The 24,262-nt window shown below is 39.4% G+C and overlaps 2 protein-coding genes across 6 annotated transcripts in view; one reads left to right on the top strand and one right to left on the bottom strand.

The window, feature by feature from the left end:
* Window positions 1-24,262, top strand: part of MYO1E (myosin IE) — a 114,609-nt gene that overhangs the window by 87,426 nt on the left and 2,921 nt on the right. For all 5 annotated transcript variants that reach the window (XM_061347520.1, XM_061347522.1, XM_061347523.1 and 2 more), the window contains 10 exons: window positions 339-445; window positions 4,757-4,855; window positions 7,796-7,940; window positions 11,996-12,110; window positions 12,807-12,976; window positions 13,426-13,571; window positions 17,899-18,045; window positions 19,216-19,373; window positions 20,157-20,249; window positions 21,565-21,769. In XM_061347520.1, coding sequence (XP_061203504.1) covers window positions 339-445; window positions 4,757-4,855; window positions 7,796-7,940; window positions 11,996-12,110; window positions 12,807-12,976; window positions 13,426-13,571; window positions 17,899-18,045; window positions 19,216-19,373; window positions 20,157-20,249; window positions 21,565-21,769 — 1,385 coding nt within the window. The remainder of the gene's footprint in view (window positions 1-338; window positions 446-4,756; window positions 4,856-7,795; window positions 7,941-11,995; window positions 12,111-12,806; window positions 12,977-13,425; window positions 13,572-17,898; window positions 18,046-19,215; window positions 19,374-20,156; window positions 20,250-21,564; window positions 21,770-24,262) is intronic.
* The window catches only part of LIPC (lipase C, hepatic type), a 241,920-nt gene continuing 232,776 nt past the window's right edge, over window positions 15,119-24,262 (bottom strand). Inside the window, exon 10 of the transcript XR_009724598.1 lies at window positions 15,119-15,128. The gene's annotated coding sequence lies outside the window, so the exon portion shown is untranslated. The remainder of the gene's footprint in view (window positions 15,129-24,262) is intronic.

The following is a 24,262-nucleotide window of genomic DNA, read 5'->3' as shown; positions in this document are numbered from 1 at the left end:
ATATGCTTAGATTACACACTTGCAGACTTTGGAAAATGATATTTCATCACCCTCTTCCTGTATGTTTCACCCTGACAGTCAAGTTCACCTGAGGCATGCCTTGTCACTCCATATTTTTATAAAATCGTTTAAATATATTCACATAGCTGGAGGCAGTTGTACCTTCCACTTAGTGGTGAATTTCTCACGAGGTACATGTTGTCTCAAGACACTTCAGTTGCTCTGGAGGAAGACCAAAGGCGACTGAATCATCAGCAGATGGCTGATAATTTTTAGAATTCTCTCATAGGATTTACCCTGTTCAGCTCAAATCCTGTTGTTTTTCTTCAATTTTACAGAAACAAGCAAATGACCTTGTTGGCACCCTGATGAAGTGTACACCCCATTACATCCGCTGCATCAAACCAAATGAAACCAAGAAGTCTCGAGACTGGGAGGAGAGCAGGTACAGATAAACAGAGTATATGATGAGGAACAGTGCTAATAGTCAAAAATAGCCTCTAAAATTCATAATTTGTAGTCATAAAGCTTACAGATTGTAGTGAAGTGACCAAATTGTGGTCACTTGGTCTGAATCAGCAGCTAGTATGTGCAGTTCTGAGCTTTTCTCCTGTCAGCTCTGAATAATCATCATTTGCATAACAGGAACACAATCAGTATATTAAAGACTCCAGTTTTCCATGTACAGTTTGCACACCACATGCATTATACATCCCTTCTAACTTCTGCTTTATGCTTCGAGAACAGCTTCTGTTAGGTAGCTAAAGAGCCAGCAGGATGTCTATATCTGCTTTTATGTATCAAACTTACCAAAAAGTCTCTATAGCCAATGATGTGGAAGGCTCTTTTTTTACTTCTAGACTTCTAAGTTTCATTAGCCAAGTCTTTAAAGAGAAGTCATTAGAATATCATATCAGGTGGTTATATAGATGTTAAATAGATGTGTAAATTGTCATTTTGGTTTATCACATCTGTTTTAAAGCATCTTTATATATGGTGCTTTATAGCACTTTTCTATTTGAAAAAAGGTGATCAGTACAGTCTCTATACTATGCAAGGTCCTAATATAGGTAACTTTTATCTTACTATATAGTTTTTGTATTGGCAAATGTGCTGATAAAGCATGTGGTTATTTCTATCACAGTGAAACAATTTGCAAAGTCTGATGAAAAGCATTCTTGACCAAATCAACACCACACCGGAATTCGCTTCCTGCCATTTGGCATGCAGGCTAGCACAATTACATGCAGATGCAGAGCACTTACAGAAGCTGCAATTGGGACTGCGCTTGAGCGTGTCCTTTTAGGTTTTGGCAGTAAATGTAGACACTTTCTCTCCTCTTGCCTTTCCACTCCTGAAAATTCTACTATGCAGTGCTTAGTTTTCCACTGATATCGGGGACCAGAGGAGGAAAGGAAGTTATCCTGGAAAAAAGTGTGTCTAAAACTTTTAACTGGAAGTTGAGGGGCTTTTAAAATCAATCATTTACATATTGGAAAAGAGGCCTATTGTGGAAGGTGTTGCTAGGAAACCAATGAAATGAGCAAACAATAACCTAGTCCAGAGAAAAGGCCAGCTTTCAGGAGATATCTTTTGGAGCAAAACTGGGCAAGATTTCTTCTTGTATTCCCATGGGGGTGATACTAGTTATCAGTAGCTGCTGCATTTGCCAAGTGAAATACAAAGGATTATATGCTATCAAACTCAGACACAAATGGAAGTTGTTCTTACAATGGTAACCGTTCACCCCTGTTTCAAAATCCTAACATTCTCTCCCGTTTCAAGCTATGATTTCCCCTATAGTATACTGGGACCTCACCTAGGATATGTTTGTTATTAGTTACATATCTGGGGAAAAGAATTTAGATGCATATGGTAATACAAGCTTAATTTTGTTGTGTTGTGATTTTACTGTGAGAAAGTTCTGTGCTCAGGGAAACACAATGTGATGTTTTGCTGAATGTTGGTTTAGGGTTTTTTTGTTCTGTTCTGTGATCACATAATGCTGTATCAAACAATGCGACAGGAGTAGTATATCTAATCTGCTCATTAGTAATGCGTTACTAGACTGAAAATACTACTGGAAAAGGGAAAAAAAACCCCTACACAAAGGCTATCTTCCTTCATGCTTGCAGCAGCCATGTCACTTTGTACCGCTGAAACATAGACCTTGTGTAATATCTAAACTTTGCATAAGACCTTAGTTATTCCAAAAATTGGGATGTTCTTGAAATATGTTTCTGTTCTGGTCCTGGCACAGCCATTTGGACTTGTATTCAAAATTGCTGCATTTGCTGAATTCCCAGACCCTGACCTGCTTGAGGTTGTTGATGCCTGGAGGGAGGTTTTCACTATGTCTTTTCTCAGAAAGAAAAGGAAAACAAACCAGAAGTGTCTCAAATTCTCTATTGCTGGACACTAATACTGGCAGGACAGTAAGAAAATGGGAGTAATACTGTTTCTCCAGTGCATTATTCCAGATGTGAACAGGAGCAAAGGCTATAAACAGGAAAATGTATTTTTGTCCACCAACTTTCTACTGTACCAGAATTCTTGGAGCTGATACAAAGTACTTTATTCCTTGAACACAGCAAGATTAAAACATGGAGTATTCTTTATTATAAGCTAAAAGAGCAGTATCACTTATGATTTAGTAAAATTCCTCTCAAAGTGTTCTTTAAAAAGTATTAACTGAACAGCTTCTGTCATTTGTAGCATGGGTTTTCAATTTTTTTTCCTTTATACTATGAATCATGTGAAAAGAATGTCTCAACCAGAAAATATATCAGTGGGGAATGCACTTTATACTGAAATTTAATATCTCAAAAGAGCATGGGAATAGCATTGAATCAATAGTTTGTCAGGTGTCCCTGCCCCTTCCAAGCAGGGTGGAACTAGATGATCTTTAAGGTTCCTTTCAACCCAAAACCTTTTCTATGATTCTGTTTTTCAAAAAATCTTTGTAAAATCAGAGAAAAAGCAAGCAGAAAAATTAAACAGCTCCTTACAGGCTCACTTGTTTTGATTATGTATAAAGAAGTGCTCTTTAGCATACTGTCTGTTAAACTTGCAGGACTAAAATCTTAACAACTCTTACATTTCTGACTGAAAGCTAAAGCTTCTGTAAGTTGCCCTATAAACTAACAGCAACAGGAGCCCCTGAACACCACATTTCTGTGTTAAAAACAGACACTGCCTCTTCCATCCTGACTTAGATGAGGAAATTAAAGAAATATAAACAGCAAGAGTCATACATGAAGGACGCTAACTGAAATTCTTCAAATTTCCAAGCATTAAATGGCTAATTGTAACTAGCAGGTTTTGTAAGAAGCAACATAAAATAATGTACTGCAGCTCTAGAAAGAGGAATAGCTACCAAAAGGTAGCTTTTTTGCTGCTTTTTTGCTTTGAGATTCATGGCAACATACTTGTTTCCCATTTAGAACCAAAATGTATCTGTCTTACATAAGGGAACTGTAATGGCCTTGGGATAATGTTTCAGTTCACATGTGCCACTCTTTCTCCATAGCTGTTAACATTTTCTATGGGACAGGTACCAGCTCTGGTTTTGTTTGTAATTTCAGTATGCCATGATCAAGTTTACCAAACATGCTTCGGCCAGTCCTGTGCCTCTTCAAATCCTACCTTTGCAACATGGTAAAATTAGGAGGAATGCTGGCTTTTCATGACTGTACTGGCCTCGCTGTCTTCTCTCCCATTCTTTGTGTCATGAAAGTTTGACATCTGTGTTGCTGTTTTGGGGCTTCCTAAACAAAGATACAGGGTCTTGTTTAGAAAGGATACACTGTTTATTCTGTGCAGGGTGCTCGGTGGAAGTCCCCACAAATTAAGCACATGGATGATTGTAACTTTAAGCTGTTTATGCATATTGACAAACAAATCGGTGTCCATTGGTTGGGAGTTATGTAATTTGTTCATTACTTAGTATTCTACTGTGTATTGGTTAAAAGTGCCTCTGGCCTCTCATGCTGATCAGGCACCATTCTCGGTCTCCCTTCTCTCAAGTCACTGGTTGTGCTGCCCCCTGCCAAATTACCTTTTACCTAACCACTGCCGATTTTCTTCTGGGTAGTGATCCAAGGGTTGGGGCCTGATGTTCCTTGTTACTACTTCTGACTCATTGCCCAGAGAAGCAGGATGGATGTTCTTTGTTCAGGAAAGTCTTTGTATGTTATCAGTCATCAAGATTAGCATCGTTATCAGTTCTGAACTACTGAGTGGATTACCATTCTTTCTCAAAGTGCCACAAGTATCACCTGGGGCTTTCTCCAGCCATCAGATTTGATCCTTTCTCCAGAACTACCAAAAAAGAGCTACTGTTGATGTTTGAGCTATGTAAAACATGGGTGAATCCTACAATAAAAGAATATAAAACAAATTATCATGCCCTTGAATGCCAGGTATGTAATTGTATAGGTAATAGTTACTTGGCCTTTTATGGGTAATAGTATTAGTTAAGAAATTTATACATAAATTAGGAGACGGGAAGTTAAGCTAGGAAAAAATACTAAGGTGAACTTGCTACATTTATTTTGGTAATATAGTCTACCTGCCTTGAATATTTTTCTTAACCATGCACTGTGCATGGTAATGTGCAAAACCAGATTCACATACCTGTGCCTGCATTTTAGAAGTCAGTACATGTTTAAACATGCTACAAACTTTAAGAATACCTCAATCCACAAATATGGTGAAAGGAAATGGATTGTAAATCTTGTACTGTTTTTGTCCACAGGGTAAAACATCAAGTGGAATACTTGGGTCTGAAAGAAAATATTCGAGTAAGAAGAGCTGGCTATGCTTACAGGCGTGTTTTCAAGAAGTTTTTGCAGAGGTAAGATAATACTCATTTAGCAGTATTACAGTGTAGTTATTTATATCATGAGGAGGACAGCTTAGATCCCTTTTCTTCATGATCTTCAAGCTCAGACATATCAACGTGAATGTGCTTCAGGCTTCATTGTTTCACACATACTGTTGCTGAGACAGAATAACTTGTGCTAAATGTAGCCTCCACAGTTGAACACTGATTATGAGGGCTGTGCAGGTCTAGAAATCCACCCAAGAGGTCTGTACGAAAGAAAGCTGTATGGTACTTTTGAATGGTAAGTAGATTTATGCACTTCACTTCATTCACAGAGGTCCACAGGCAAATAAAACCATTCTTTATCTAATTCATCCATCTCTTTCAAATTATCTTGTCAAATTTAATATTTTTATGAATAAAACTCTTCCTGCAACCTTTTCCCTTCACAGTTCCCTAGCATCCAGAACAAGCTCTATTCTGACACCCTAAGTCAGTGTGAGTAAAAGTGGGCTGAGGCATGGGATGGACAGGAAATGCATGCTTGTACACTTGTTTTCATTGGGCGTTCCTTGGCAGCTCCATAGAAGTGGAGGTTTCTGGGCTGAATAGACTTTTATGTACAAAATTTACATTTGCATGCAAAAAGCCCCAGTCACTGAAAAGGCCTATGTGTTTCAAAGCATAACCAATCTGAAAGCTGAACTCCATACTCCCATATTTGGACAATAAGACATAACTGCTCCCTGTGAATTTACCATGGATAATTTTGGGGGGCAGTTATGATTTAAATTTTTCAGAAGCATTTTAATAACACATTTAATAGTGGTGCTGAAAGAGCAAATTGCACAAGCTTGAAAAAACCTAGACACGGATAGTGGCATGACCAGTTTAACGGGAAGCATGCACAAGTACATTAGAGTAAAAATGCTATTTCTGAGCAGCAGTGAACAAGGGTAGAATTGTCACATTACAAAATTGTGAAATGCTTAACTGGTGCATGCTATAGAACATTTTTTTTCTTCTGCCCTATAGTCTTGTTACACCAGTGAATGTATGAAGTTAGAGTTTATGAAAAATGAGACTTTCAAATCTACTCTTATATATTCAATAGCTTTCCTATATTAAAAGGTCTTAAATCATATTTTTCCCTGTGCCCCCCTTCATGGGCCAGAAGATGTAGGAATGAATTCGTAACATGCTGAAAGGTAATGTCAGATTGTGTTGTGCTCAAACTTCTGTGTTCAGTTTCAAATGCCTTTAACAACATCAGCTTCTTTAAATTCAGACTTCATTAGAACCACCTATACAACTAAGCTATTGGCAGTACATGGTGAACCTGCAAAAAAAGCTGTTAAGTAAGCTGGGAGTTACTTTAACTTACAACTCCTTACTGGGCTGCATCTATTTATCCCATAATACTTGATAATAATAAGTGTGTAAGTGCACACATTGTCTGTTACCATAGATCTGTAATATACTTCTATATTTGAGATGGTATAAGAGCTACTTTGTTGCACCACCCTGCATAGTACCTGAGCATTTCTTAATTAAAACCAGATTTGAACACGATGACATCAGTAGAACCTTTTGAATCCTACTGAATTATTCATAAGTTAGCTTTCTCTTTTCATATGGTTGTTATTCAGAGATGTTTGGGTTTTGTGATACATTCCTTTTTAATTGTTTGGTATATTTTGTTGCATGGTATTTATTTAAGCTGCATGACACTTTATGCTTTCTGGCTAGATAACATTTTAGATATGACAAGAATGAGTAATGAACATTCCCTTAATGAATTTTCTAACAATTCCTTTTGTGATTTTTTTTGAGTATATTATATTAGGAGCTGCCTACATGTTCCTAAGAAACAAGAACTTTGAAATACAATAAACTGAACTCCATACTTTATAACTTTTTTCATTAGTTGAATAGTTTTACTAATAAGCATGATTCAATTTACATAACTCAAGTATGCTTAAGACATAAAAAAAATATGTCAAAGAACATAAAAGATATGGGGGAGAAATTTGTTACAACATATTTAGCTGTTCTCCGGTCTCATTGTCAAAGGAATCTAAATAGCTGCTGCTAGAGATGTTAATTATCTGTAGACAACTGAAGCAGCTAAAGCCCATCAGTGCTCCTTGCCAGGCAGTGGAACAAGGCAGCTTTGCAATTCCAGCCTGGCAGTTCCAAAAGCCCGAGTTCAGACTGAAAAAGTGGAGAGTTCAAAAGGGGCTGCAACCTGGCAGCCACCTCAGTTTCAAGGCGGAAAGAAAATGCCATGAGACAGAAGACTGACTGTCAAAGACATTATCATAGCACTTCCCTGCCTCCTCATTTTTACCTTTTTATACCTTTTGGTTTGTCAGTTACCAGTGTTCCCTCTAGGTAGCACCATCATCACTGTATCTTTCCTCTTGCACCAGAGGCCAAGCCAAAGGTTTTCAGGGATAAAGCCAGGAGTGTCTCTGCTAAATACAGACCAGCTGTTGAACAAGTGGGTAGGAGCATGAGCTGGAAACTTGTTTAGAAACAAAAAAGGACTTTGTAAGAGTAAGACAGACAAGGCTTGAGTGGGAAATCTGCCACATGCTTGGGAATGAATCCAGAATAGCAGTGATGTAGGTATTTAAGTCTGGATCATAAGAAGTCATTGGTAATATATACCCTTGCTATGGACTTAAGGAGGTCACAGCAGAACTTTCTGTAATCAACTGTTGCAGTCACCAAATAGTAACTTGGCATCTGGAAATGTGAGACTTCTGGGCACTGTTGTCTTCTTGTTGCACTTGTTTGGTCTTTCTGAACAAGTAACATCTTGATACTGTGCATCTTCCCACACTGCAGGCTTCTGTAAGCCCTGGCAAAATTGTCAACCCTACGCCCAGGGCAATACTGACAAAGTCAGGGGTATTCTGTGGCTGTTTGAAATCAGGTTTTAATCTCTTCTCCTTGGTGGTTAAGGTATGCCATTCTGACCAAGGCAACTTGGCCTTCCTGGAAAGGAGATGAGAAACAAGGAGTTCTCCACCTGCTTCAGTCAGTCAACATGGATCCTGACCAATACCAGCTTGGGAAATCCAAAGTCTTCATCAAAGCTCCGGAGTCCGTAAGTGTGGCAGAACCTGAATCTTTAAAATATCAAACTTTTTTGCTGAAATAAAAGGCCTCCACACTCCAAAGCTGACATGATATCTGCTAAGGTGGGAGAACCTTAAGAATGTAAGGAAGGCTGAGCCAGTCTCTCACGGGTGCCTCAAGGTTGTTCTAGGCGCTTTCATAATTGGTGCAGTTCAGAAGGACCCTGCATGGTTTTTAAATGAATGTGAAGAGCTTTAAATGCATCAAGAGGAGGAGATGGGATAGGAAGATGCTTTGGTGTCACAGGTTGCACATGGTAACTTTCTGTCAGAGAATCTGTCATATGAAGGAATGTCACAGCATGGAAGAATATGCATGATAGTTAGCTCAAGAAAATAAGTCCTCCATACAAGAACTACTGATGAAAACAGAATAGCCACCGGTTAAGTAAGGATGTGTTATGCATCATTGCATCAGTGCTCCAGGATGACAGCAATTTGGAATCCCATTCAAAGAACTTCAGAGGCATCATAAGGCTGTTTTTATCATGTGACTGCTATCCTGCACAAAATCTGCTCAAGAAAAGTTTTCTTGCGTCACTGTTCAGAAAAGTTGTCAAGGAGAAACTGTGCCCTAGTCACCATCATGTATTCCTTATTTATCAGAAGCAGTCAGGCTTAGTTTACATAGCATACCTTGCATTTGAACATTAGGTGGTTTCTTGGTGCTTTACGTGAAGTTACATATCAAAATAAAACCAGAATGCTTCTACTGCCATAATCACACGGTAACATATCTGTTAAAGGGAAAATGATAAAGCTTCTCCAAAGCGTAACAGAAATTGTCATTTCTACCATGAATAGGGTGAAATAGTATTATCTCTGTTTAGGAATAATGGGACTTTACCTAGAAAGGTAAAATGTGAAGACAGAAGGCTGTCCGACAGACAGGTTTACATGGTAAAGCATGTAGTGTTCAAGAGGTAGGTTATTAGAATACCTAGGTGCATGTTGGCAGAGCAGGAAACTCTAGTATAGGATCAATCCTACTTAGTCATTGCACGCAACACCTTAGCTAGCCATTATGAGAAATTATGAGCTTCATCTGCTTTTCTCTGTATCACTGGCCGTGATTAATTTCCTAAGATTATTGTGGTGTTCTCTCTAGCAAAGTCAGCATGATAACCTTGGACATTGGTGGATGTCTGTGTATCTCTTCTTGTGTCTGTGTATCTCTTCTTGTGACTTCTAGTCCTTTACTGATGACCTCAAGTTTATTATAGGGTGGTGACAGGTACACATTGTGGTCAAGTATCTGTTTGAATTAATACAGACAACTCAGATGCTTGTAATTATAAGGATCCAGTATTATTAATTTAAGTAACTTGTTCCATTCTGGTTTTCAGTATTTTACACTGTAGCAAACCAGATCTTCTTGTTTTCACTGTGAAATTATTTGCATCCATGCTGTTCATTGTGCTTAATTACAAACCAAATACAATCTCAGTTTAGGAGATGAACAATTAAGAAGAGAAACTAAAAAAAAAACAACTCAGCGTGATGGCTGTTTTGTCAGCGTTTTGCTACTTTATGGTGTTGGTTTGGTTTGTTGGTTTTTTTTTTCTCAAAGAAAGAAATTAACTTATTTGCTGATGTCTTGTCTTTTGTTGAACAGCCAAGTGGCAAGAGCTCACCTAGGATTGATGGATCAGGTTCCCCTTCACTCTGAAATAACCAAAACGTTCCTCTTCTGTTCCCCAATATCATATGCTACTAGATTGTTTCCAAGAGAAAGAAATTCTTTTCTAGAGGATGCACATTCCCATTCTAATGCTTTTTTGTAATACTAAGTCCTGGTTGCATGTGTATGCCTTTTAATGGTGTATCTGTGAGTTCTACTGAAGGGCTGTCCTGCAGATTGAGACAACATGAGCTTGACTGGAAATAATAAAACATTTTTGGGTGGCATTATTGTTTTCATAGAATCATAGAATAGTTAGGGTTGGAAAGGACCTTAAGATCATCAAGTTCCAACCCCCCTGCCATGGGCAGGGACACCTCACTCTAAACCATATCACCCAAGGCCTCGTCCAGCCTGGTCTTAAACACTGCCAGGGATGGAGCATTCACAGCCTCCCTGGGCAACCTATTGCAGTGCCTCACCACCCTAACAGGAAAGAATTTCCTCCTTATATCCAATCTAAACTTCCCCTGTTTAAGTTTTAACCCATTACCCCTTGTCCTATCACTGCGGTCCCTCCCCAGCATCCCTATATGCCCCCTTTAGATACTGGAAGGCTGCTATGAGGTTTCCAGCCTTCTCCAGGCTGAACAGTCCCAACTTTCTCAGCCTATCTTCATATGGGAGGTGCTCCAGTCCCTGATCATCCTTGTGGCCCTCCTCTGGACTCGTTCTGGGCCTTTTTCATTTTAAATTGAAAAAAGTTTCTATGAGCTGAATTATTCTACAGCTTTATTTATATGTTCTTGTATCAAAGTTTTCTGTCACATTGTTGAAGTATTGGCTTAGGGTTATGTTCCTTTGGAGAAAAATAATCTTTTAGATGGTAAATGACCATCTAAAACAGCACCTGGTGCTGTTTCACCTGTTTTGGTTAATCAGATGAAGAAGACTTGTTTTGCTTGGAAGTGTGAGGGGAGGATCTATAATACATTTTAGGAAAGGGTTCACACAGTATTTTTATAACTTAAGAAAACATTTTAAGTGTTTTCATTGAACTTTCTTAATTACCTTCAGGTGCAGGTGATAAGACTATTTTAACTAGAGATTTTGTAATTAGCAGTCTTGTTAGAGAAGTAAATGGTAAGTGCTCATAAGAGATTACATCGCTATTGTTACTGTAAGCTGAATTGTGCAAGGGCTTGATCATGCCATTGCTGAAGCTGAGGAGGCTTTTTTTATCAGGAGCACTCAGGCCTGTGCTGAAACCCCATCTAGAGCTTGTGTGTTTGGGAAGAGATTTCTTTTTTAGTAAACTTGCTGTAGATGGAGAGTTGCCAGCTGTGAAATAAGATTTTATGGGTGGCAGAAAGGAGGCTTCTTTGTTTACATTTCCATTAAAGGCCTGAATAAATAACTGTTCCAAGAGCAAGTGAGGTTCTGCGGAAATGGTTTGCACTAGATCAAGTTTCCTCTTCAGTATGAACAAGAGTATTTTTCTAGATTTGCATGGTTTAGGGCAGCAAATTAAAAAAAGGACCCTAAAGGTGAGGTTTGCTTCTTGATATACCTGCTCTTACTGATTCTTATCTCTTGAAAGCCAGAAGAGAAGTCCTTGCAAATGGTGAACACGAGGGAAATAATTAGCAACAGTCATTTCAGTGGTCTGATTTAGTACTGTAATTGTTAGCCAAATGCTTATGCTGATGAAGCAAGAAAACACTTAACTAAAAGTAAAAGGCTATAGAAGTTGCTAATGGATTCAATTTACAGGTATTTTAGTTGACCTGGGAAATTCTCAAAACAGGGGATGCACATTCCATTTTTGTTTTGATAAATCAGCATTTTTTTTCTTAATCTGACAATAATTTACGCCTAAAAATCTTATTCTGTCACAGTGAATTTTAGTATCACAGCTGTAAATCATGAAGCCAGCTGATAAACTTCTTTGTTGAAAAAGAATGGAACCAATGGACATGAAAGTAGGAAATTCTGACAGGGAAGAAAGTTGCATGTGAACACTGTGTTGTGTTACGGATCACACAGATTCCCATAGACATGGTAATGCTCTAACAAGGGAAATATGAATTTTGGAGAATGAGAAGATGGAGGCCCAGAGGAGAACCGTGAATTGTACCATAGAATATTTCAGGGCTTCTTATTCTTTCATCATTAGATATCAAGATTAATGGATAGACTGGTAAAAACTAGAACCACTCAAGCATCAGATTTTGTCCAGAAAAGGTTACCTTAATGTTCTGATCTCAGAACCCATAGCTGTGGTAGAGGCACCAGCTTGGATCTAGAGTGAAATGCGTGGGAAGGTTTTTGAAAGTAAAATACAGCTTTTCCTTGGCCTTTTTATATGAAATGTTTGACCCACCCTACTGTCTCTTTGTACAGCTGTTTTTGTTAGAAGAGATGAGAGAGAGAAAGTATGATGGGTATGCCAGAGCCATCCAGAAGGCATGGAGGAAATATGTGGCCAGGAAAAAATACGTACAGATGAGAGAAGAAGGTAGGTTGTAACTTGTGATGACAGATACTTCACACGTGATTCTAGGAGAAAGTGTCACGAGAGATTAAGGAAATATCTCCCTCTCTATAGAGCAAGCCATGACATTGCAGATGACTGTCTAGGAATGACTGCATAGTGTTGGACCCCTAAGGTACCACTAAAGAGGTTGGCTGCTCTGCATGCATGAATTTCTTGGACTAGCCAGTGTTTTGCTCTGAAAACCAAGCCAGAGTGAGTAGGACATTGATCAGAGATGCTCTGGGGGAAGTGAAAAAGGAAAAGCTTCCTACAGTTATCCAGGATTTAGATGGTCTGTAGATGATACAGATTATTCGGAGGACTGTAATGCTTAATTGCATACATGACCTGGATTACATGAATGAACAACATTCTGGGTTCAGGAGAGCTAGTTTTAGTTTCCAGCAGTGAAAAATTCTTTAGTTGCTGAAGTGCTCCTGATTCACCAGAATAGATGAGCTTGCTAATGGTATATTTCATTAGGAATGGATTTAATAATTACATGTATCATTATGTAGAAGATTGGTAATAGTGTGTAATTGTTTTTTTCCATATTATAAACAACTTGGTTACGACTTCTTCCCAAAAAGTTCTGCTTGAAACAGTTGGTTCTTTGAGATCATGAGTTTAGAGAATTCAGTAAATACTATTAATCAATGTTTATTTTTGGTATTTAAGCATCAGATCTATTGCTGAACAAGAAAGAGAGAAGACGGAACAGCATTAACAGGAATTTTGTGGGAGATTACATAGGCATGGAGGACCATCCAGAGCTCCGCCAGTTTGTAGGCAAACGAGAGAAGATTGATTTTGCAGACACTGTGACAAAATATGACAGACGGTTTAAGGTAGGTTTAAGAGCAGCATCCATTAATGATTAGTTCATAAGGGAGTTGCAAATAGTACTACCATCCTTTAATGGAAACTCCATCATGATAGTGTCATACCATCTAGGACTCCAGCTTGAAAAACTGGAATCCAGTGGAATACATGGAAGCAGCTACACCCTTGTGATTGGAACATTGCCATTGTTAAACCTGTTGTCCCAGGATGAAGGCTTTATGGGACTTGCTGGACAGAAAGCTACATTAGTTAGGAAATGGGGAACAAAGCTACTGTCCTGTGCAATCTGACTCTGAGTTTGTGTGATTAATCCCATCAGTATTACTAATTTTTTTCCACTTGAACCAAATACTACCAGTATTGCCCAAATCACAGTACATTGTGTATCTTTGAAACAGCATCACTTTAGTGCATTGATCTCCCAATGCTATTTTCAAACAATTCTGTGTTCCAGAGCGTGAAGCGAGATCTTGTCCTCACTCCAAAATGCATATACCTGATTGGACGTGAAAAGATAAAGCAGGGTCCAGAGAAAGGCCAAGTGAAGGAAGTCTTAAAACGAAGGATGGAGGTGGAGAGAATTCTTTCTGTTTCTCTAAGGTCAGTACCTTGAAAATGTCTTTCAGTTGACACAAAAATCTGTGTAGGATGGGGGAAATAAGTTGGTTGATGGAGTGTGGATTTCTTAAGCTGTGTTAATTGAATGTTGCAAACAAAGCAAGCTGAAGCTTGATTATTTTTTTTTTCCCAATCCCAGCCCTAGTAAGTGTGCTATAACAATAGATGTTTCTAGCCAGCCACACAAACATTTTCTAACTAGTTGTTAAAATGTTTCACTTACACTGGGTCTCACCAACCTGGTGCATCCCCAAAACTTATTTTGTGATACATATGTTCACCGTGTACAAGCACAGTCTGTTAAGTTATGGCTCAAGCTTGTATCCCAGAAATAATTTACTTACAGAAGTTCATCTTGTACATGTCCTCTGCTTCCTAAAGGGGTGTTATCTCACCGGTGAGCTACTAATTTTTCCTAGTTGGATTTCACCTTGCTTCTGTTGACTGGATGGTGTCTACACAGAGCAGATAAACCCAGTTAGGTGAGCAAAACCAGAAAGAAACTGCCCGTAAGACCAGTGTATTCTTGCCTATATTATTTCATCCTTTTAAAGATGAGTGAACAAAGCCTCTGGATACCTCTGCATTTGTTATTGTGGTTTATCAGAGCTGGTAGCTGAATGTCATCCATGGCAAGAAATGTGCTTTAAATATTGCAGTAAATAACTATAAATCCATAGTGGAGTGTATTGATAGCTACTGCGGAGGTTTTTTTAGTATATGTTTATAAAATGTTCCTATTAGCATAGCCAGAAATCTTGTCACTGACATTATCCAGTACTTCAAAACAGCAGATTTCATTTTTGCAGAAGGCTTCACAGCCATTTCAAGATTAGGGGAACATCTGTAAGATGTGTCTGCTCACTGTACCATTTTTAAGACCTGTTGTTTATTTATCATACATCTTTATAAGGAAAGCTGCAACAAAGCTGTATTAGATCTAAGTTAAAGATGGGAGCAGAACCTGTCTTTGTGGTGCTCAAAGTCTGGACTGTGTGCTGTGCAAACCTTGAACAGATTGCAGCCAGACGCTCGAGTTGGGCCTGTAGCATTCCAAAGGCATAGTCACATTGAGTCAGCTAAAAGAGCGGCTGCCTGCCAAGTTAGTGAAAGCTGTTACACTCCTCTCACATGTCAATAGCAGTTCCACAGAACCTTCAGAAGCAAAAGCAAGTATGTTTTGTTCAGAGTAAATACATATGTTGTAGTATGTCCAGTAATGTTTTGAACCTAGTTTATTGATTTTATTTTGTTGTAAAAAAAATGCCTGGTTTTGCATATGCTCAAAGCAGGCTATCAAACTGTCCAGGTATTACTCCAAAACCAAACCCTTAAAAACCTATGGAGGCAAGCGGGCTTTTCCCTATTACTGTGTTGTTAGTATTGTCTGAGTTCAAAATGAGTCTAATCAAGGGATCTTTTAACTCTGCATTTAAGTGGTGTAGTAATACAATGGTGTGGCTGCAGAGGCTGTAAAAGTTACTACTTCTCTCGAAACTTAGATAATCTTGTCTCAGTGACAAGAGTTAGTACTTTTAATATTTAACACTCTGCAATTAACAAAACTAGAGTTAAACCTTTATTTAGTACATATAATACCTACTATATACTTGGAGGGGGGAGGGGCAGACCCCAATCAACCAATCAACCAGTTTTTCATGGAATTTTTAGCTAAATGGAGTTTTAGCTAAATCAATACAAAATGAAATGTATTTTAAGTGGGAGAGAGAGGATAACTGGATTCTTGCACTGCTATCTATCAGAACAGTACTTGTCTAGAAACCATGCATGAATTATTGACACAAGCTTGTATCAATACACTTAGGGACAAAGGCAGAATAATTAGCACTACTGACATGCCTTACCAGCAGTTAACACATCCTAACAATTTAAATTACTAAAGAGGCTGCAATTGAAAGTGCAGATGCCCAATTTGGAGTTTATTTCAAGAGCTGAGAATGACAATCCATACTTATGGAAATGTTCTTGCATTTTTAGTAACAATAAATAACTGAGCTTTATAATTCATGTGATAAGGATTGACAGAGGACATCCTAACAGTATTGTGAAGTCAGACTCTTGCCAAATCAGAAGAAAGGGCCACTGACTGGATAATACTTGCTGTGGGTCTTGGGCTTTACTTACAAATCTCATTGAAAGCCTTGCTGAGCCTCTAGTTTGCTTGAGGATAGGAAAGGAGGTCATGCTTTTACTCTTCATAGTTCTTACTGCTCTTTTGAATACCAATTAGGTATGTTCATAGTTTTATACACCCTTTTCCAAACTATGGGGAAGATATCAGGACTTGAAAGGATATTATAAAGTACATAAGTGGAAGGTAGATTCATCCTTTACCTAATGTCTCAAGCCTCTTATGTGATAGTCAAGAGCACCTCTACCTCTTGACACACTACAAAGCTATTTTTAATCCTGCATAAAAAGGTACTCACAGTCAGTAGCCTTCAGTAACTAGATGAGAAGTTGGAGTCAGAAAGAAAGACCTGCTTTCCTCTTTCAGATTTGTAGAGTCAGCAATCAGGCAAACCACCTGGGAGAGCAGAAGGGATGAACATGCTTGAAGTGGAAATCTGTGACTGCTGTGTAATTAGGAACAGAAAACAGTATTAAGGCAAATAGACCTAATGATGTTGGGGTTGGGTTTAGGGTTTTTTTTCCTGAGCTGTATGTTGAGTCAATTAATTTACTTGGAGTTCTTCTGAAACATTGAAGCAATACATATATATAGATTTAGGTGAGATATTGGCACCTTCTTTGTGTGATGGTGTTCTGCAAGCGCTAGCAAGAAGCTGGCTTTTAGAGACAGGTGTGTAACTTGGACTTGCCCTTCACCTGGCTACCACAGCCTTAACTCATAATGAATGTCAGTTCTAAATCCAATAGGATTGGAAAGGTCCATTTCTCCAGAAAGAGATGCAAATTGAGAGTTCCTTTTTCACTTAGTAGGTGATATTTATTGAAATAAATTGCTATTATAAAATAGTATTTTCTGGTATTAGTAATAGCAGCAGAAGATTGACCAACAACATTGACAAAAGAGCAGAGAAGCTTTGGCTTCAGACTGCCTGCTGTAGAATAAACAACCAGGAAATGGAGCCACTCATGTTCTGCTGGGAATATTTAACAGTGTTTAACTTAACTTAATACTACTTTCTTCAACGATTATACTCCATTTTGTGAAATACCATGCTGTGATTGATAATTGTCTTGTGATAAGGTTAGGCAATTCTCAGCTCTCCATATCTATCAAGAGTCTTGTGCTGTCTTTTCTTCCAGACATATTTTCCTACACTAGATCGCTCTCAGGTGGCTGCATGGGAATATGGATGAGACCTTAAGAAGTAAGGGAGGCAGAAAATTAATCTACTAAGAAAGGGGATGGATTATAGCATGAAGAAAGGGATAGAAATATTCACGAATTTTAACTAGTGTCAAAATACAGTTAGTTTACTGTGGGATTGGCAAATCGAACCAGAGCATCCTGTGGTTGCTTATATGCTATTCAAGTCAGGAAGTAAGAGGGGAACCCATGGCCTCCATTTTCAGGTCTTACAGTTTTCTTTGGAAAGCTTTGTTTATCGTTCTCTGTGGCAAGGATGCAGAAGCAGACGGGCTCCAGTGTAGTTATAGCTAGGAAGTATGCCAACATGCTGTCCAAAGGAAGAGGGATACACATACAAAAAACTTAGAAGCATGCTGGAACAATAGTAATCCTGGCTAGGACACAGCAGAACTCTTTTTAGTGTGGGGACTCTGGGAGGTCAGAAACCAGCCTTGCCAAATTACTGATGTGGATATAGTTCTGTGGTTTCACATCTTCAGCAGGTGTAAATAGTGGTTGATCCAAAGGTGGCGGTGGAACCCGATGTGTGGTTTGTACACTGAGTTAAACCAGTCCAAATTAAAGCTAACAAGAAGTTTGGAAGCTTTCATTCCAAATTTGCTTGCTTTGGGTTTCAGCCTTACTTCAGTAATCTTTAAGTTTCTAATTCACCTCTAGTCACAAGTATTGCCATTATTGAAGAGATAGACTTTAATTGTAATCTTACTGGCACATGTTCTTTTGCTAACAGTTATTACTGTCAAATGACTGAGTTATATTAGTGTCTCTCAGAAAGCTCATGAAAAAAAAAACAAACTTGGTCTCAGAAAGGAAGACTGCAGTTAATGCTGCTTGGACTTTCATGTGGTTTTAAACGTTAACCATGGGTACTCTGCAAATATTATAATGCTAGCTGTATTTGCTGATGAAATTTTAATGTGAATGTTACATGCTCTGATTTCTTTTCAGCACAATGCAGGATGACATTTTCATCCTCCATGAACAGGAATATGATAGTTTGCTCGAATCGGTCTTCAAAACTGAGTTTTTAAGCCTCTTATCAAAACGATATGAAGAAAAAACACAAAGAAATCTACCTCTGAAATTTAGCAATACGTGAGTTATGCTTTTTCAATGGGCTTTTAATAATAGTATTTGTTCTGTCTGCCACTATAAGTAAATGTTAGTTTTTAGGCTCCTGACACTGTGCTTTAAGATAATAAGAGGCAGCACAGTGTAAAAATCTGTATGTGCAAAGAGCTCATCCAAGTAGTAGGTTAGGATTGTACCTGGGCCATCTCTCACTTTTCACTATTTTTATGCATAGAAGAGGTGCTTTTGTTCTGCTGAACACAGCGTCTAGGCTCAAGGGTCTTCAGCTTTGTGCTACAGAGCCACTCTGTGCCAGCAGAGCTGTCACCACACAGCAAGGGCCAAGCCATTCACTGCACTATTAATGTTCAACCATACTGCAAGATCTCTGTCTCTGTGCTGGTTGCTGTTTCCTATGATGAGAAGGGAGCATCGTCTTCAAGTCCTTAACCTTGACTTAGGAGTGGACACATAATGAGTTTGAAAGACCATTTCTGGAGACATACTGTAACAGTGTAAAATGCTGATAGTTCTTGTAGGGACCAAGGACTGCAGGGTGACAGAGTAATTCTGAAGTAGTTCATTAAGTAGATTACATTTGGAACATTTTTTAGAAACAAGCCTGTAAATCTACACAATGTTTGATGAGCATTTTAGCTGTAAGGACATGCTGGAAACTATTCCAACAAAGATGTGCTTTTGTTAATACTCTTACCTGTTAAGTAGATTAGCAACAGCAGGCCTTGGATATGTATGTTTATTTGACTTGAAAAAGTGGAAGAATTAGAAAAGTTAACAGGAGGTCATTATTTTAATTTGGAAAGGATGTAGGAAGACAATTGAAGTGTGAAACATGGCTGTAGTGTACGCTCCTGTATGCTGGGAACCCAAGGCCAGTATCAGGAGTAAAAGTTTTGTTCAGATGCTCACTGTACACTGACCTCTCTGGGGCATCTTAAGCTTCCTTGGCGTAGCTTTAGCAGGGAAGTTAAAACATTAATTAACAAAAACATTTTAAAAAGCAGGAAAGAGATGAAATCAGGCAGTTTTTCACCTGAGTCATTTGGGGAATATAGATTCTTAGTCCAAGCTTTTTATATTTCTAAGTTACCTGCTGCCAAGTGATACTGGCCTGATTTGCCGTAAGTACTTTCTGGCTTTTTATTCATGTGTTCACGTGTTTGTATTTATTAGACTTGAAGTGAAGCTGAAAAAGGAGAGTTGGGGGCCCTGGAGCAGTGGTGGTTCTCGACAAGTGCAATTTATGCAAGGCCAAGGAGATATAGCTGTTCTCAAACCAAGTAATAAGGTGCTGCAGATCAGCATTGGACCAGGGTTACCAAAGAATTCCCGTAAGTATGAATTTCCTTTAGGCATTAGTGAATGACTTGGAAATTTAGAGTGGCTGATTCTTTCCTTGCCTCTAGCCTCAGCATGTTCTTTATTATTTCTCTGTAACATTTAAATGAAGATCCAAGTTACAGATCCTAACAGGCGAGCTGCAATTTTGTTGCTTTTGTTATATACCAACTGTTTCTGAAATGTCTGCAATTGTTTGCTCTGTGGCAAAAGAAATGAGGGCATTTAATTGTGTGACATAGTACAAATGGCACAATTAGCCAAGTGTTTTTGGGAGGAGTCTCTGACTCTGCTGAGCTCCTGCAGTCTAGCTGATGAAGAAAGGTCTGCATCAGGACAGAACAGGTTGTGATAGGAGGAAAGGTATAGTGTCTGTATGTCACCAAAGACTGAGCTGCAAGTACACCAGCCTCTCGAGTTAAGTGTCCTGCCTTTTTCTCATACTAATTGCTGATCAGAAACAGTATAGTCCAAAGTACTGCTGTGCCAGCTACCCGTGGTTTATAAACAAGTTCATAAAGCTAACAGTCTTTTGCACCTCATTTACTGCAGTCTTGAGATAGCTTTACTTTGTATCCTGTGGCTGAACTGGATCACAAAAGGGAGAGTATGCCCAGGTCATCTTTTTTGCACCTAAAGCTGTAGAACAACCTGGCCAGTGCTGCACGTTTCAGGTTCATTGTTGCTGAAGATCAGCACTTTCTGATCATCGTAGGGGTCAGGCAGCCAGAAGGATTTACCCTTAGATAATTAAATGTTTGGGTTTTCTTTTTTAGGTCCTACTAGACGGAACCTTACCCAAAATAGAGGGTATTCCAGCAGGTCTCAAAGTCAGACTTACCCTATGAGAGCCGCACCACCTCCTCCTGGTAAGTCCTCTTAGCCTCAGGCAAAAACAGAATTCAGGTTTTCACTTTACTCTTGTCATCTGGTAATTTTTTTACACATCAGATCCTAGTAAAGGCTTAAAATCCTCTTTAAAAGATCCTGTCAGCAAAACTTAAGTTGTAGGCATTGTTCGAGCCAGCAGACAAACTGCTATTCCACCAGAGATGTCCTGGTTGTCACGGATGCTGGCATTTTCAGCCACTTAATGCAAGACATGGAATCTAAACCTTACCCCTTAGCCTTCTCCACTTTCAAGGGTAAAAACTATATACTTATCAAGTCATAGACAGTGCTTTGCAGTGAAACTGCTTTTAGTGCCAGTAAACAATAGAATGTGATTTATGCCTCAGTTGTCCCACCGTGATACATAACTTTTGTGTATGCTAAAGGCTGAGATGTATCAGCTGTGCCAGTGAGCAGCATGGCTTTTTCTGCATGGGATTGATGTCATTAGGGTGTTTCAGTTCTGCTCTTGAGAGATATGATTAATTTAGCCTATGAAGTCAGAGGGGATAACAATATTCCATTGACAAAACATTCCCCAAGTGGTTTTACTTTGTTTTTTTTTTTTTTAACTTATGCTCCCAGAGTACTTTGAGTCAGCTGCTGTTTACTGAGAAGCACATTGCTAATGGTGTGAGCTGGGTGTGCAACCGGTTTCGGTCACCAAATTAACTAGACAGTTCCCAATCCTCACAGCTCTAAGAGTCAAACTAAGGACTGCATGGTCTGCAACAACTGCTTGTAGTAAAGTGGGAAATTACTGTAGTTGAGAGTTAACCTCTCTGTGAACACAGATAGTAAATATTCATACAGGGTGAGTTAGAGCAAGGAAGGTCTGTTCTAATACTGTCAGCAGTTGTATAGCTAGATCAAAAAGCCAAACATTAGTTGAAGAAGCCTTGTGCCTGCAGACACTGCTCAGACTTGCCCTGCGTAGGTTCAGATGTAAATTTACACACGTCCAAGGTATCAGTGGATACCCATTCCTACAGTATGGCCTTTTGTAATCAAATATCTCCCAGTGCTTATGACAGGTCCTTACCAGACATCCTCTCACTTGTAACATCCAAGGCACACGTCTCTAACTTGAGCACAAGCCCATGAAGACGTGAAACAGAAATAGATTGCCAGCAGACTGCAAACTGTGTCTAAATCAACATTGTTTTGAAATACCTCTATAGCCGAGTCTCACTAACAGCCAAATCTGACAGCTGAGCCATCAACATAAGGAAAAGGTTACCTTTACTGAGTTATAGTTTGGAGTGGATGTGTTCACACTTTATTTACTTCTAGGTCAGCAGCAAAATGGAGTAATAAATCCCCCACAGTTTGTAGCACTTCCCCACGCCCCAGGAAACCAGTGGGCCAATCAGAAAAACCTGTATACAAATATGACACGTCCAGCTTTACCACGGCAACTGTCAGGAGGATCAGGCAAGATTTCACAGCAACCAGAAAGCCTGGATTTCTTGAAAGTACCTGACCAAGGAGCAGCCGGGTAAGATTTTACATTAAATACAAGAAAAAGGTGTCAATTTTTGTAAACAGCTTTACACACACGAACTGACTTACATCTGACTCACACTGTACAGAGATGAGCAGATTGTGCTACTGAGCTGTACTCTAAGGTCTCATCATCTTCCATAGGATTTAAAAACACATATTCCATCATAAGCCTTTAGGAATGTAGGTGAACCAGTTCTAGTTAATACCTTAAATTTGCCTGGTAACTTTTAGTTAAGGGTATTAAGACACTTAGCAGAGTCTGACTAGGCCTTCTTTCCCTCTGGTTTGCAGATCATGAACAGCAGAATTTCATGGCACTCTCATGCCCAGAAACGCTTGCTAATAGTCTTTTTGTTCCACCTTTGACTCTAGACTCATATACCAGAATTGTACTTCCTTTCAAGGAGGAAGGCTTGGCATGACAGTCAAGATTATTTTAGCATCATTTGGACTTCTAACTGCAGCCTTCCAGAGTATGTTCCCAAGACAATCCTACAAGGTTTATGGAGGGTGGGTCTTATTAGGTCACTAGGCATTCTGCAGTAGCTGAGAGTCAAAAGTATCAAAACCACCAGATTTGTAGCAGAAAGACAGAACCAATAAATCAGGGACTTAGTAGAGGGAAGCAGAACCATTTGCTGTCAACTCTGAAAACAGCTGCTCCAGATCTTGGCTGAAAATCTGGAAGCAGGCAAAACCTCTGATTTGTGGAAATCAAAAGACAGAAGTCTTCTGTCAAGTATTTATGGGACCTTAGTGCTCCAGAATGTTAAAGGCCTTGCAAAATTTTAAACTTTCCAATGACTAAACCGATTTGGCTTCAACTTAGCCTTTTTACTCCTCTCTCTTGTAGAACATAAGTGGAGCTTTACTGTAGTGGGAATTTGAGCACCACTTAATCAAAGAATTGGGTCAATTCAACAATTCTAGCACAAAAAGGGAAATAACCTGGTTTTGAATAAGCAGTTTGTGTTTCTCATTGTTATTTAATTCTGATGTAAGCGAGTCCCAGAGCATATTAAATCAACAAGGAAGGTTCTATTAGAGAATAAAAATCCACTTGGGGTAAGTTGTAATAACTGCATAGTAATGGTTAGTGCAGACACAACTCTGTGCTCTGCAGCTCCTTTAAACACACATGATAAACACCTCCAACAAAACGCACTGTATTAAATGACATCTTCACTGCCTGCCACAGGTTTCACTGATGAATACACTCAGGTTGGGTAGAACCCCCCCCCTGCCCCGACAGCCACAGCAGTAATTGTAACCAGAAGTAGTAAGGAATCCATCACCTCTGCATAGATTTTGTAGAAGTTGAGCTTTTCTACAGGAAGCCGCAAGTAAAGCAAGAGAGTATGTAGTAACATAGCACAAAGTAACAACTTATTCTGAGGGAAGAGGATGTTGAGGAGTGAGGGTTGCTTGTTTTGTTGGGTTTGTTGTGGTTTGGATTTTTTTCTTTCAAAGCAAGCCAAAGCTGTAGGAGACACACAGTAACAGTATGGATGCTACTGTGTAAAGTAAGGGAACACCTAAAAAGGGCCTAGCAAAGTTAGTTATTTTGTAGACTGCACCATTCCAATTGGTGAGTTGCTATCTGTCCAGTACACCAAATGAGTTCACTGAATTGTGGTTCCTACCTGCAGTGTAAAATAGCATTTTGGTCAGAAATGGTGGAAAGTGCCTGCTCTGAGAGGAGCGGAGTGCAGCCCTATGAGGGTGACTTTATGTGAGCATCAAAGCAAGTAGGTAATTGTTTGGTTTTACATTTGTAAAAGTGGTGCACTGGTGTATGAATTGGAGTATTTTGACTTAGCATATTCCATGCTTTGTTAGTGCCAGTAACCAACCCCATGTTCTGCGCACAGTCAGAAAAGCCACTTGTAATCACCATAATAGGCACAACCCGGTTATTGTCCCTACCAGTACTGGCGGTGACAGAAGCCTGTGTCGATGCATGTCCCCAGAGCTGGTTCAGGCGCACCCGCGAGCGTCGGTGGTGTCCCAGGGCAGACCAACCGGCAGCGCGCGCCCCCTGCTGTCGGGATAGTGGCACCGCCGCAGGTCAGGCTTTGCTGCGGCTGGCACGGCCAGGACAAGTTGTGTGTGTTCCTTTCCATCACCTGCTCGCTGCCCACAAACTGCGGTTACCCTTGGTCAGCATAAACATTAGGGACCTGGCTGGAGCACACAGTAATCTAGCCAAGTAAGCATATCCTCTGACAAACAGATCAGCTCACAAACAAATGGAGGTGGCAGGTAAGCCCAACACCAGAGGGGTTCTGCCTGTCCTTCCTTCCAGTTCTTCCTGTTAAGTACCAGTCCCAGGCACTCAAATTTCTCCAACACATTCACCACTAAGAAAAACACATCCTAGGGGAGTTTCACAGCAGCAACAGATCAAAAGGAATTACTTGTACAAAACAGAGATACATTATGAGCTCCTTTCTTACTGTACCCAAAAGAACCACCATTACTAACT

The sequence above is a fragment of the Neopsephotus bourkii genome, unplaced genomic scaffold, assembly GCF_033783945.1.
Source record: "Neopsephotus bourkii isolate Nb327-2 ecotype Australia unplaced genomic scaffold, CSIRO-AGI_Nbou_v1 NB_318, whole genome shotgun sequence".
Taxonomy (NCBI): domain Eukaryota; kingdom Metazoa; phylum Chordata; class Aves; order Psittaciformes; family Psittacidae; genus Neopsephotus; species Neopsephotus bourkii.
The sequence above is the reverse complement of the archived record's forward strand: the minus strand, read 5'-3'. Positions and strand labels throughout refer to the sequence as shown.